Genomic DNA, 15,592 nt, shown 5'->3' on the forward strand with positions numbered 1-15,592 from the left:
CAAGCGGACATTGCTTCCGCAATTTCCACGCTTAACTAAAGCTAAGCCCCAGCTAATTTTTTCTTCTCTGTTTTCTCTTCTGTCCGCAGTAGGCAGCGCAGGTGGCTCAGCTACAAAGCCAGTAGCCCGTGCATTTTTCTTTTCCTTCTTTCTACAGCCACATCATCGCACAGCACACGGACGGCTTTTCGTTTCCCCTCCATCGCAACGCAGCCGCTGCGGTAGGGATCGAACCCGGGTACTCTGGAGCAGTAGCCGGGTCTCTTACCACTGCACCACGCGGCGGGGCTCTCCACGGATGCATGTGCCATGCCGTAAAAAAGAGAGGGAGGTGGGAGTGAAAGAAGAGAGAGTGATAGAGGTGCCGTAGTGGGGGGCGTCTATCCACCGCTCTATAAAGGCTTTCGCCTCATCGCACTTTAGTGATCCAAAGTGCCCTCTAGAATATTTTAATACCCCATTCCAAAAATTCCAGAGAAAGCTCGACAATACTAGAGCAAAAACTGGCGTACTACCAAGGCATTCGACCAAACGAGGAGTAAACGCTTCGCGCAATATATTGATACTGCACTCTATATAGACGAAACTCGTTGGATAGCGCCGACAGAATTAGCGGAACACCTTTGGATAAACTCTGATCTACTTTTTTCCTGATATATTATTATGCCGAGGGCGGCTGTTTTTATCCAGGACACAAATGTGTTCCTGAACTATCAGGCACACATTCCACACATTCAGGAACTATTCCATTAAAAATTATAAGCGTAAAAACGAGGCAATCATCCAGACGATTCACCTGTCGAACGTAACTTTATGCGAACACGAACAGGGCATGCAAGGTGTAACATTTTGTTGCGTTAAAAAATTTCGCGAATCGCGTTTTGAAGATCCCGCGCAATACAATAGTATTCCATCTAATAACATTGTGTATATCAAAGGAACGTTTCCTGCAATTTGTCGTAACGTATGACAGGCTTTACAGCTGGGGAATAGTTCCTGATGCGCGCTGTATCAACTTTGTTCAGGTCGAGTCACACACTACTATACCCATATGTCCCTAAAGACTACGTCGCATCTTCGACATTCCGCTCCTAGCACCGAGAACCTTCGCCCCATTTCTCCCACGTCTTGTGTCGGCAAGCTAATGGAGGCAATGGTGCGTGACAGACTCTCCGAATTACTCGAAACACATCAAATTTTCGCGAACACCATGTTCGGCTTCCGTCCTCTAAAATCAGCGCAGGATATACTCCTTCATCTCCACCACGACATATTAGATCCTGTCGAATGTCCCTAAAAAGACAAGGTGGTCCTCACCCTGGACATTAAAGGCACATTCGACAATGGGAAGCACGGCGTTATCCTCGACCATCTCAGTCTGATCAACTGCGGCCAAAAACATTCAATTACATAAGACATTTCCTTACAGACCGCCAAGCCTCCATACGCATACAAGATGCGGAACACAGGCCATACACCATCGGCTCGAGGAGAACACCTCAAGGCGCTTTTTTGTCTCCCTCCTCTTCCATTTGACCATGCTTCATCTTCCCTCCAAATTGACTTCTATTCCCGGGATACATCACGCACTTTACGCGGATGATATCACAATTTGGGCCACGCAAGGTAACCTGGGCCACATCGAGTCCTGCCTGCAAGCAACGGCGACCGGTTGTCGATGACTACGCGACCTACTGCGCAGTCCACTGTGCCACAGCTAAATCTGAATTAGCGCACATACGCACCTCCACTCGAGACACAACTCAGCTTCACATCCGTCTCCCCTCGGGACCCATCCGGGAGGCCAAAGAGATCCGCGTCCTTGGCCTCTTCATACACCATCAACGCAAGGCCGACACCACCTTAGCCAAACTTCGCACGATCGGAGACCAGGTGGGCCGTATGGTCCACCGGGGCTCCAACAACGGGGCGGATTACGAAGCAAGGAGGCTCAGCGGCTTGTCCATGCTTTCGTTACGAGCAGAATCTTCTACTCGCACCCCCTACTTATACCTGCGCCAACACGATAATGTCCAACTGGAGACCATCCACCGAAAAGTCATCAGGCGGGCTCTCGACATTCCGATCAGCACGTTTAACCAGAAACTTCTGGCTCTTGGCGTGGTGAACACCTTTCAGGAGATTCGAGAAGCACACTTACTCAACCAATACACGCGTCTACGCAGACTACATCCGGTCGATGCTTCTTGACCATCAAACACGAATACCACATTGAGGAAAGGTAAGAGTGCAAGAACCCTTGAGACGCGCCCTCCAGGTCCGACCACTTCCCCGCAACATCTCCAAAGAAGACAATAGCGGTCGTCGCCAGGTGCGCGCGGAATCTTTGGAACGATACTAGGGTCCCCAACAGGACGTGTATTACGTGGACGTTGCCAGCCCACATCACGGAAGGTGGTATACGGCTGCAGTCGTATAAAACACGAACACAGTTAAAGGGCTAACTTTCAAAGCATGCAGCGGAACACACGCTGAGGAGCTTGCCATCGCTCTGGCTCTCAGTATTCCCAAGTCGACCGTGACAAACTCGCGAGGAGCCTGTCGAAACTGTAGGCTGGGGTGGGCTTCCTCGCTTTCCCGGCGTATAGTGCAATCTAGCTGCCAATACACAAGACCCAACTCTGCATAGTCTCATTCGGGCGCCCGGTCACCAGTGTCTCAAGGGAAACAAACATGCTGATCAGGAAGCCCACGCACTCGCTCCCCAGGCTATTTCCTTGTCCTTGGAAGCCTACTCCCAATCTGACAATCTGGCCCTTACATTTAAACACATCACTCATTACTACAAGGAGGAGCACAGGTGCTGCTCGGCTCCTTGTAAGGAACTGGATCGAGCTGACGAGCACCTCCTCATCAAAATTTTTACCAATACTTTACTGTGCCCGGCGGTGCTTAAACATTTCAACCCATCCTTTGATGGTGCGTGCCAGCACTGTGGGCAGGTGGCTGACACCTTTCATATGATATATGGCGTGGCAATCATACCCATTCATTCCCCCAACCCCAATCCAACCATTGAGGAATGGGAGACTGCCCAGCTCGGCTGTCAAGATCTCAAGGCTGAAAAGGCTTTTGTTCGGGGAACGCGGGCGACGTTGCTTGCCACTGGGGCCCCTGAATAGGGGCTCCACCTAGTATTGTGAAAAAAGGAGACCAATACGTCACTATCCTAAACACTTCTCTTACCATTTAATGGTTAATAAATATTTTACCATCACCACCGAGTTTTTTACATTCCGGTATCGCGCACAGGAAACCCGCGTAAAGCGTTCGAACTGTTTAGTGAAGTGCGTGGTCTTGATCTATTCGCATAATAGAAACATGGCCGTAATCATTCGGCGAACCTGTAGTCTAATGTTTCCAATGCTAGTGCGTCTCTCAGTACTATCATATGGGGTTACCAAGATAGAGCCAGCTGTTTGCTCTTTAGGAGCAAAGCTTTCTCCGGAGGTGGTACGAGCGGTAAGTCCACCACAGAAAGGTCACTTTCTACAAGTGCCGTCAAAGTGATTTTAACAAGGTTCTTGCAAGTCGCGAGCCTGCAGGTCGCCTACGTAGAGAGAAACACTTTTATTTTCCCAGATGCTGTGAATTAGGGCTGGTGGTTCCTGTGTGGTCCCCCGGGGGGGGGGGGAGACATCCTGGGCCCAACAAATAAGTGCAAGATGCGTGTTCTTGTATGGCTTGGTGAGGGGTTGGTCCCAGCTTTCCGTAGAGCCAGCTGGCAGGAGGGCCCTTGGAGGCGGGTTATTTTCGCATCCCCAGAGTATGTGAGCCTCAGTGGCGGGTTCTCCGTTGTTTCCATTTGGGACATGCGGGGTCGTATTCCCCGTTATTAATTAGTGATATCCTGGAGTAACTAAGAAATGAGTATGTCGTTAATCTGCGGAGCAGGGTGGCTTGTGCTCGGTCGAGATCGGGGTGGGGAGGAGGGAAAAGGCGTCGCGTCCCCTTGTGGAAATTAGTGATTTCGGTGGAAGTCTGGAGCTTCAGACAAGATCGTCCTTGCCCTGGATCTCAAAGGGGCATTCGACAATGTAACACAGGAGGTCGTACTCACGCACTCGAGTCAAACGCACTGTGCCACGAACACTTTAAACTACATCAAACAATTTATCACAGACAGACTGTCTTATATCCGAATACAGGATCAAGAGCACGGACCTTTTTTGCTCGGCACGGAGGGCACTCCGCAAGGTGCAGTGCTGTCCCCTCTGCTATTCAACGTTGCAATGATGCGCTTACCTGCTCTGTTGGGTGCGGTCGAAGGGGTGCAGCACGCGCTGTACGCGGACGACATCACCCTCTGGGCCACGCAAGGGCGTCTGGGGGACATGGAGACGAGCCTGCAAACGGCTGCTAGCATAGTGGACCGCTATGCCCGCAGCTGTGGTCTCCAATGCTCACCGCAGAAATCTGAATTCGTGCATCTGCGCCCCTCGCGCTCATGCTCGACTCAAATAAATCTCACCTTGCAGAGCGGTCCCATTCAAGAATCTAAGGAAATCAGAGTTCTTGGGCTCTTAATGCACAACCAGAGACGATGCGACACAATACTCGCCAAGTTCCGGCAGGTGGCGGACCAGGTGGCCCGCATGGTCCGCCGGGTTTCCGACAAGCGCGGTGGGTTACGATGCAAGAACGCCTTGCGGCTGGCGAACGCATTTGTGACCAGTCGAATCTTGTATTCGACTCCTTACCTCCACCTGCGGAAACAGGAGGAGGATACTCTCGAAGTTATCCTCCGTAAAATCACGAAACGAGCAGTGGACCTCCGATCTCCACCTATACCAGCCATCTCATGGCGCTGGGTGGTGAATACTTTCAAGGAGCTTCGGGAGGCCCACCTCACCAATCAGCACACGCGTCTAACAAAGACAGAGTCGGGTCGCCGTCTTCTTGCCCGACTTCACATCTAACACACCCAACTCACAGAGGAGAGATGTCGCATTCCCGAAAAATGGAGACGCACCCTCCATGTGTGGCCTCTCCCCGCCAACATGTCCAAAGAGGACCATAATGGTCGGCGCCTGGCGCAGGCGGAAGCCTTGGACCGCCATTATGGAAGCAAACCAGGAGTTTTCTATGTGGACGTCTCCGGCCCAAACCCTTGGCGTTGGTACACAGCCGCGGTCATCCACAAGGGCAAAACAGTAGATGGCCTTACGTTCAAGGCCCTATCACCAACACACGCAGGAGAGGTTGCCATCGCACTCGCAGCCTCTGACTCCTCCTCCAAATACATCATAACCGACTCGCGAGGGGCTTGTCGGAACGTCCAGCAAGGGTGGACTGCTCTCCTAGCTTGCCGCATATACCAAAATGGCAGTCGAGATTTGGATCCCGCGTACCGATCTCTCGTTTGGGCTCCAGGTCACCAAGGTCTCCAAGGGAATGAGGCGCTTTCTCTCCGGGCATTTCCCACGAAACCCAACGCGGACCAGGATTTTGATATCAGCCCAGTTTATAGATTTAAAGAAATATACGAATATTACAGATCTACGCACCAAACTCTTCCTACCCCGTGCAAAGGGCTGGGGAAGGCTTACAAGCGGGTGCTCCTGCGCCTGCTCACCAATACAATGTTGTGCCCGGCTATTCTAAATCATTTTGATCCGAAATTCGACGGGCTGTGCTCGCACTGAGGGGAGGTGTCTGACACCTACCACATGGTGTGGGCCTGCCAGAAAACCTCATCTTTGCCCTCTATCCCCAATCCCACCCGAAAGAACTGGGAGGCGACCCTGTCCGGCTGCTGCACCCTAGAGGCCCAAAAGGTCTTGACGCAGCGCGCCCGGGCTGCGGCAAACGTCAATGGAGTGCCTGACTAGGCATCCCACCTAGTGTATATACCTACATGTATTATAATAAATGTTTTCACCACCACCATCGTTTCCAGAATTGCCCGCTTGGGCGAGTACCCAGATTACGTTAATATTGGGGTCGGGAGGGCAGCCACGCAGGATGATTGCGGGAGGAACGAAAAATCTGTCGAGAAATTTAAAATAGATTTTTATGAGTCACTGAGGGCTCTACGCGTACGCGGGTCAGCGATGGCCAGCGCTATCGCTGTTTCTTCAACTGTGGTGGGAGAGGAGGCGCGTACCGTAGCGGCGGAGGTAAGGGTAGATTGCGGCGATGTAGCACAGGCCGCATAGATTGTTGCATCTTGCCTTGCCGCATCCACGTACGTTGCCTGGTCGTCGGTGCGGTAGATGCAATCGAGTGCTCTGGCCTAGTGCTGACGGCGCGCGTCGTGTCGGCAAGGGAGCATGTTTTTTGTTAGCAGTTCGACAACGAGGCGGCTGTGTACACCTTTCGGGAGGGGGGCTGTGGGGTGGGTACTGCCTATTGGTTTGAAGTTTAGCCGGTCAAGGATGAGACGACCGGGATTTGTCCTGAAGAGGCGATGCACTTGGGCTGTCTTGTTTGCCTCTACAAGTTCTTAAAGTGTGTTGTAAATGCCCAGTTGGAGGAGGTGTTGTGTGCTAGCATATTATGGCAATCCTAGGGCAGCCTTGTACACCGAGCGGATGCTGCTGTTAACTGCCTCGTCAATATTTCTGCGGAGGTGGTAGTAGGGATAGTAGTATACTATCCTGCAAAAGCAAGAAAAGTGTAGCGTCTGCCGATTTTTTTGTGCTTAAACGCCGAACGGTTCAGGATTGCTTGGAGAAGTTACTGAAAGTGTACAGCGGTTAATAACTACCGTAGTCACTTAACCTAAAAAAAATATGACGGGATGAAAAAGAGGGCAGATTGTCCGGCGCCTCGTTACTGAAGGTAACTGCGGTCCGTACAAAGTTTACTGTTCATAAATTTCACTGAGGATTCGCAATTTTGGAAAGTGCACTCACATGCCCAACATTTCGTTCGCACGTACAGAATTTTTGTGCGCTCGAGATCGGGTCTCGCTTATCGCGTTCTACGCTTTTGCGACGCGCACGTACTTTAAAGCTCGTAGCCACGAGCACACGCTGCCTAGTCTTCCAAGAACTATTGACAAGCGGGGGAGGCGGGGAGTAGATTCCGGTCCAGTGTGGAATCGGACCAGTCGGTGCGAAAATACCCCCCTCCGGATTCTGAAAAAAATCGAGAGCCACCCACCCCACTCCGTCAGGTCGTAAAGAGGAAGAATAGCCACGCGCAAAGAAAGAAAATTCAATGACAAAGACGCTAACCTGTTGGCTCTCGGCTCGTTTACATAGCTTTTTTCAGAAAACATATGAGATTAATATCAGCTGACCGATAAATATTCATCGTTTCTTTTCGTGTATCCTTGTAAGACAAATTTGTTCGAAAAAAGGTCTCTAAATTGCATGCTGTATTCAAAGTCAGCGTGTACACGCTCTTCTCACCCCAGTCAAGATAGCGCGGAATGACACTTGCCACAAACTTTCGGCCTCGAATTTATATAAAATAACTTTGGCACTACGGCAGGCACATATTACGTGGATGCAGCGGGTGCCACCGAGAATGGCATCTGCCCCATTGCTGTTGTGTACGAAGGAAGGCAGGTGAGCGGGCTCTCGGTGAAAACGACGCGCTAATGTTGTAGGATGTGGCGATTGTACCGGCCGCCACCGACTCCGACGCATCTTACATAATGTTGAAATTGGAACAGGCCTCCCGATATTACATGCGAGGTAGGATATCACCACTGTTCCCGCAGAATATTATTGGCCCATACGAGCAATTCAGATTTGGCTACTAGTAAAAAAGATTATTTGGGTGCCCGGTCACCAGGGAGTGGAGGGGATTGAGACCGCTCACGTGCCTGCCCGAGCGTTCCTCCCCCGGGGTTCCGCTCAATCCTCCGGTTCTACCGAGGCAACCATACCAATCCCGCTCATAACTTATGCGGAAATTACATATCGTTTACGCCTCTGCAGGAGGGCACTCCCGAGACCAACCAAATGTCTCGACAGATCTTAGTAGTGCCCCTTTACACTGCTCTAAAGCGGGTGTTTTCTAAATCCCACCATCCTAAAAAAAAACACATGGACCCGACATTCATGGGTAGGTGCAAACTCGGCGTACAGTATGCTGGCCTATCGCTCCCTCTTCTTTTAGCGCGCATCTCTTTGGCGCCCGTTCCTAGGTTTCGCGGCGGCGGCGTTGTACCTTGTTACCAATCCCACTTTCACTCCCACCTTCTTTCCTTCCCTTACGGCGCCAATCGTGTGTCCACAGGAACACGTGTGACAGATACTGCACCTTTCCAATTTAACCAGCTCCGCTTTCACTCCCGCTTTCCTTCCTTCCCTTATTTGCATGATTCAGGCGTCCACAGAAGCAAGGGCGACAGATACTGCGCCTTTCCATTCCTGCGAACCATTTATGAAAGACACGCTTCAGAGCTCAAGTGGAAGACTTGAACCCACGTGGTACACACTGCTATAATAATAATTCATTAACAATACGAGCGCCCACACCAAACTGCAGGGTAACATGGGCAGTAACCAAAAATTCACACACTCAAAGAGAAAAGCATCATATTTTGACTTAGGTTGCGTATATAAAACTAGTTTGATAGTACGTATCCCTAGCTGATCGTCCCTTGGCTTTGTAGGAAGGCCCGGCCCGGATATAGCCCACCTTCAATTTGATTTAAAACATATATTGCTATAAATTCGATGAGACATTTGCTAACTTTGGCTACAGTGTTTTCAAGTCAGTTTAAGTTATTTTCGAAGGTTCTTTTTCTCGTCTGCAGCTTGTGGTATTAGTCTCTTCGCCCCGCAACGTTTCCATGTGCCCACGCACGGTCTCCCACAGCCTCTCGATAACTTAATAGCTCTCATCATTTCTGCGACCCCAAAGCTTCCTTCGTGACAGTCAAGAATTGTTAGTGGAGTGTTTCATAAAGAAATATGTGTGAAAAATAAAATATTTGTCTGTAATAGTACATAGATGTCTTGCTCGAAATCTTTGCCTCAATTTATTGAAAAAAAGCAAACTGCTGACGAGCTGCGCTCAAATTCGCATTAGGAAGTAACGTAATCGTCGGCAAATTTTTTCTTCCTTTCTTCCCTATTTTCTTCTCGGTCAGCACGAAAGAGAGGTGGTGGCTCAGTTGCGTATTGCCATTGCCCGAAAACTACAGCAACGGAAGTGCCGAGTGCGTCACTCAAAAATAAAACACAACCTTACGTTTTGTTCGAACATGAAGCGCAGTACCGAAATTGAAATGCAATGTTAATAAAATAGTTTTATGGGTTGAAATTACTTACTGTAAAGAGCCTAATACATTGGTGGCGTTTATAGCGCTCTCTTTGCCAAGTTGAAAAATTAGAAAATTGCCGCGGCATAAAACCGTAAAAAAGAGCTTAAAGCATGTTAAAAGGCGACTGTTGCTGAGAGCCGTCTCTGAACGCAACCTAAAGATAACATACAGTCACTGAAGATAGGAATTTATTACGTTAACAGTATGTGTATAGTGTAACCGTTGTCATATTGTCACACGATGCGGGGAGTCTACTCTGTCAGACTCATCTACATTCTGTCATATCGTCACATCCTGGCTGCGGTCACGGCTGGTTTTGCTTCTATTAAGAACAAAAAACACCGTATCATGTAAGCTAAAGGGAACATATCCCAGAAAATATGGTCATAATTTATTTAAATGCTGTGAAATATAAAAATAAAAATTGTAATTACAGGAATCGAACACAAATCTTACAACCAGGTATGCAGTGTTAATCCATTACGCAAAATAAGCCTTTTTTTTCTTTATTTCCTAGTAACAATGATATTTACAGTGGGACAAAGTCAAAGTATAATCCCACGAAGCACTCTAGCCAAAGTATTGCTTTACAAAGTTTCAAAAACGCTTTAGGTTTAGCAGTTCACTGAAAACTGGCATCCATTCCGGTTTCTCACTTTGGTTATTATAGATGGCGGCCAGGTTGTTGATACTATCAATGAAATACTCCCTCGCTGTGCGAGCATCCACGTCTGCGTGTCTCACAGTCATTCTCGTTTTCCATACACTGGGGACGCAAAGCAACATGAATAAGTCATATGGCACACCCCCTTGATTATGGACCGGCAGGAATCGTATACCATAGGGTGTAATTGGCAGCCGCGCAGGATGCGTGCGTCAGGAATGCAGATGTAGCCTGCCAAGAAAATTAGAATAGCTCTTTTTGAGTCACTAAGAGCTGTACGCGTATGCGGGTCAGCAATGGCCAGCGCTATCACTGCTTTTTCAGCTGCGGTGGTGCAGCAGGCGCGCACCCTGACGGCGGAGAAGATAAGGGTAGACTGCGGCGTGGTAGCGCAGGCCACTTAGGTTGTTGCATCTTGCCTAGCCGCGTCCACTTATATTGCGTGTTTGTCGGTACGGTAGATTTCATAGAGTGCTCTGGCTTTGTGCTGACGATGCGTGTGGTGTCGGCCAGAGAGCATGTTTTTTGGTAGCGGTTAAACAACGAGGTGGCTGCGTACAACTTTTGGGAGGAGGGCTGTGGGATGGTGATCGCCTACTGGGTTGACGTTTAACCGGTCAAGTATGAGACTTCCGTGATTTTTCCCGGAGAGGCGATGGTGTTGGGCTGTCTTGTAGCCTCTATTAGTTCAGAAAGGGCGTTGTATATGCCAAGTTGGAGCATGTGTTGTGTGCTAGCGTATTATCGCAACCCTAAGGCAGCCTTGTACAACGACCGGATGATGCTGTTAATTTCCTCGTCACCTTTTCGGCGAATGTGGCTACCTGCTCGGCTCAAGTTCATCTTCAATCATTTGTGAATCAACCCACCACATCCGTAGCAATGAAAATTATTTTCAATATGACAAAACCCGCCTGTTCGTTATCGAAGCACAGTGAGAGAGCAAGCCTCCTGAAGTGGAGGGGGCTTAATGGAAGAGAACACTGCGAAAACTACTAATTGTATTGAGAAACAAGCTACAAGTTTGTTGTGTCATATTTCTGCATTAGAAGGTGATAAGAGAGCTTTCATCATCATCATCATCATCATCATCAGCCTGATTATACCCACTGCAGGGCGAAGGCCTCTCCCATATTTCTCCACTTACCCCGGTTCTGTGCTAGCTGCATCCACTTGACCCCTGCGAACTTCTTAATCTCATCCGCCCACCTAACTTTCTGCCGCCCCCTGCTACGCTTTAGAGAGCTTTCATTTTCTCCTATTAGTGAATCTGCCTCGGCATATTAATGTTGTTTAGCTTTGCTAGGTTTTACTTAGGCACTACCAATCATAATTTTCCTAGTAAAACTGGCAATTTTTCGCAGCTTTGTTGTACTGACCATGCAATGGGGGAACTACTGATATTATCTCTACATGATAATTTCAATTCTTGGGCATTAGAAATCTAAACATGACGTGTTTCTAATGGCTATTTTCTGAAGAACAGCGCGACTTGGACGAGGACGGAAGGAAGACAACACGGACAGGCGCTGTCTTCCTTCCGTCCTTGTCCGAGTCGCGCTGTTCTTCAGAAAATGGCATACCAACTCGCCCAAGCATCAGTTCTAATGGCTAGTAATGAAGTTGAAAGGTGTGAAGTATAGAGCACGACAGCCCCTGCTGGTTTTTCCATTTGTATGGAGCACTATCAAGGTTGCTTGAGGCATGCTTCCTAAATGCTCAATAGAATTTAGCAGTGGATTACAGCAGGTGTCTTATTTACACAACGAGCTGCTACGTCCGTTACACCTTTTCATGCCAGAAGAATGTGTGATACCATGTTTATCGCCATAGTGATAAAGGGCACTACGCATTGCGCGCCATTGTGCACCCTGGAGAAGCGACAACAAACTGATGCCTTTGAGCGCGGTTTTTTGTTGTCGCCTATTGCAAAAGGAGGCTTGTGCATAATGTGCTCCCATGGCCACATCATCATCATCATCATCATCATTATCATCATCAGCCTGATTATACCCACTGCAGGGCGAAGGCCTCTCCCATATTTCTCCACTTAACCCGGTTCTGTGCTAGCTGCCTCCACTTGACACCTGCGAACTTCTTAATCTCATCCGCCCACATAAATTTCTGCCGCCCCCTGCTACGCTTTCCTTCCCTTAGAATCCAGTTTGTTACCCTGAGCGACCACCGGTTATCTTCTCTTCGCTCTACATGTCCTTCCCTTGTCCATTTCTCCTTAATTTCTACTAGAATGTCGGTAATTTGAGTTATTTCTCTGACCCACTCTGCATGCTTTATATCTCTTTCTATCTCTTTCTATTTCAACAAACTGATGCCTTTGAGCGCGGTTTCTTGTTGTCGCCTATTGCAAAAGAAGGTTTGCGCATTATGTGCTCCCATGGCCAAAGCTATAAATGAAAATTCCGTATGATTTTCAGTACTTTTTGGGCAAGGATTGCAGCATTGCGTTTTCTGTGCTGTGCTTTGCGTTTCCATATATCGTGCCTTTCTGTGCGTGTTGTCATCACTCTTTCTGACAAAATTCTATTTTTCAGTTTCATTCTTGCAGTGATTCAACAACTTATTGAATCTTCCATGCATAAGTGATTTCACGGGCTGCACGTGAGAGGGCTAAAAACAAATAAAGGGGTGGGGGCACGAAAGGGCAGAACTCCATACAGTTGTTTTGCTGTGTCATCATGATGAATTAGTAGAGGTTAAAGCCGAGGTTAAGAACACCATCTCATAGTGCATAGGGAGAGCGTTGACATTACAGTGACGCATTGGGCACTTTTGGGACACACCTTTGTCCGCTTTTGTGCAGCATGATAACATGCAACAGCAAGTGTCTCATTTGCATTGACATAGAATTGCTTGTCTGAATGTCACAACTGAACCTTAACCTCAGTGACCACATTTCGATGGAGACCGCCACGCGGAGTGCAATCTTAGCACTGTTTACCGAAACACAAATGGCTGAAAATTCGAGCCCGCCCCTTTGTGTTTGCTCATCGCTTACATGCACATCTGAAGGGTTGATCCCCACCCACTAGCCTGTTTTTGTGTACGTCACCTGCCTGTCTTAGACTGCTTATCTCTTGAAGAGTCGTGATACTCTTTAGTTCCCGTTAGGGACATACCTCGAAGACAGTCAGACAGCAAAGGCAGGTTGGGCTGGTTTATAGAGCTTAACGATCCAAAGCAAACTCAGGGTATAAGAGCCGTCGTAGTGGAAGGGTCTGGAAATTTTGACCGGTTGGGATTCTTTAGCGTGGACGGACATCACACAGCCCAGCACGCCTTGTTTTTTGCTTTCATTGGCAAGTGGCCACCGTAGCTAGGGTCCGAACCTGCATCTTCGGCCGCAGCAGTAGAGCCCCCTGTCCACTGCGGCACCACGATGAGGGGCAAAGGCAGGTGGTCCTGCCAAGCAAAGGACAAAATGTAACAGATGGCAAGGGTACAGGGGGGGCGCATAGTAATGGCTGAAGAGGGTGGGAAGTGAGAGCAGCAGCAGTATTAAGAAGCGGCCGGTATCATTGTATTCTCTATGGAAGGCGTCTAATGGGATATGTGGTTTGGGTGTCGAACGACTTTGCTCAGCTGTCACTAAATATTGTTGCACTTCACCAATTTTTCTTGGGTATTAGGTCCGCTTACACAAGGGCATTGCGGCCTTCTCAGCACAAACCAGGGAGCACGCATTGTGTGAATAAGTCTAATACCCTTCTGTTGGTAGCTCATGTGCTTTGGTACACAGTTCCCAAGTTTATACGTGGAAACGTCGTGCTGATTTCTTGCATTTTCCTCTGGTTTTACAGGATGCTTCAGCCCATGGTCCTGTTGTCCCTGATCAGAATGGGCTTGGCCCTCGAGAAGCTGGTGACCATTGACTACCAGTGGAAACACCTGAGCGTTAAGGTGGATGGTGCACCGGACAACTCTAGCCTGCGCATCTTTCAAATCGACCCTCGGGCATCTACTTGTGCCAACAGTCAGGGAGCAGTTGTCATCTGGAAAGACCACCAGATCTCGGTGAGGAAAGGGGGCCACGACTTGGCGACATTTTGCCGGTATCAAGAACCAGTAAAAAGGGTGAAAATCGGAGCTTATTTTTTTTCTGAAGCCATGGAACTCGTATTGACACATTACAGTATCATGACCTGAAAATTGAGCTTTTGTGACCGGGAATTGTCACAAGAAGAGGTGAAAGCGTCATCATCACCAGCCGATTTTGCTCGCAGACTTTGTTGCATCGTCACCGCAGTTCTTTTGTTTGCTAGGCTGAATTGCCATTGAGTTCAAACTGGGGATGATAGAGTTTTTTTCATTGTTAACCTTTTGTTTCTTAACAGAATGTGCGGTAGAATTATTTAACCTGATTTCTTAGGCTTTAAACAGATCTTTTGCTGCTTGGTGCTATGATGCCTCAAACCTGGACAAAAGGAGAGATAGGATCTTGCTTTTGCTATGAGCAGATGTTGGGTAGAGTTGCTCTTGGTGTCCATATAAGAAAATGCTTTGTTGGAAATCCTCATTCTGTTTTCATAAGCCTGAAGGAAGCCCCGACTGCTTTCAAAAGCCACTGAGACATTCACCAGTTCAAAAGGCACTCAAGTTCACAATTTAATAGTGACTGACTGTAATAAGGAATGCCTGATATATAGCACTTGCTGTAATGTCGAGTCCTAAAATTAAGGTGAAATATAATTTAAGGTGGAGGCACAAGCATGCATGGTTTTTGGCAATTGGAAAACTCCAGAAGCCCTCCAAGGCGCTCAAATTATCCACGAAACTCAGTTTCAGGACTCCTACGTCAAGCAAGTTTACTCTTTTGGGCAATTAGTCATTCAGGACAGGGTAAGAGGTTGTGGGATATATGCAATACTATTACGCTTTCTGGTTTCAGCACTAGTGGCTTTACACTACAAGCATTTCATGCAGTAGTTAGCATAGGCTAGCGTGGTACACTTGGCCTGCTTTGCTGCATCAGCTAACAGCACCATGTTACGAAGTTAGTTTTAAAAGCTTAAACCAATAGTGAAACTAACAGGAAAACCAATAAAGCAGCACTGCCAGGACATAAGAAAAAAATATAAGGGGCTCATCAGGAGCATAGACGCCGAAACACGCAAACTTTCAATAAATTTTTTTTATTTACAGAAGACTGCTGGCTTTATTGCAAAGCCTTAAGCAGGAGTGGGTGTAAAATACACTTTGACAAAAAGAAAGCCTCCCTGAGGTACACGCAACTCAGCACACAATACCGAAAGAAACAACATTATACAATATTATTTATTTATTTATTTACAGAAGACTGCTGGCTTTATTGCAAAGCCTTAAGCAGGAGTGGGTGTAAAATACACTTTGACAAAAAGAAAACCTCCCTGAGGTACACGCAACTCAGCACACAATACCGAAAGAAACAACATTATACAATATTATTTATTTATTTATTTACAGAAGACTGCTGGCTTTATTGCAAAGCCTTAAGCAGGAGTGGGTGTAAAATACACTTTGACAAAAAGAAAACCTCCCTGAGGTACACGCAACTCAGCACACAATACCGAAAGAAACAACATTATACAATATTATTTATTTATTTATTTACAGAAGACTGCTGGCTTTATTGCAAAGCCTTAAGCAGGAGTGGGTGTAAAATACACTTTGACAAAAAGAAAGCC

The 15,592-nt window shown here is 47.8% G+C and overlaps 1 protein-coding gene across 1 annotated transcript in view; it reads left to right on the forward strand.

The window, feature by feature from the left end:
• The window catches only part of LOC146179718 (uncharacterized), a 122,995-nt gene that overhangs the window by 33,680 nt on the left and 73,723 nt on the right, over positions 1–15,592 (forward strand). Inside the window, exon 3 of the mRNA XM_084579324.1 lies at positions 13,730–13,943. Coding sequence (XP_084435450.1) covers positions 13,731–13,943 — 213 coding nt within the window. The 5' untranslated portion in view covers position 13,730. The remainder of the gene's footprint in view (positions 1–13,729; positions 13,944–15,592) is intronic.

This window comes from Amblyomma maculatum, chromosome 9 (genome assembly GCF_055883805.1).
Source record: "Amblyomma maculatum isolate TAMU_Amacu chromosome 9, ASM5588380v1, whole genome shotgun sequence".
NCBI classification, from domain to species: Eukaryota; Metazoa; Arthropoda; class Arachnida; order Ixodida; family Ixodidae; genus Amblyomma; species Amblyomma maculatum.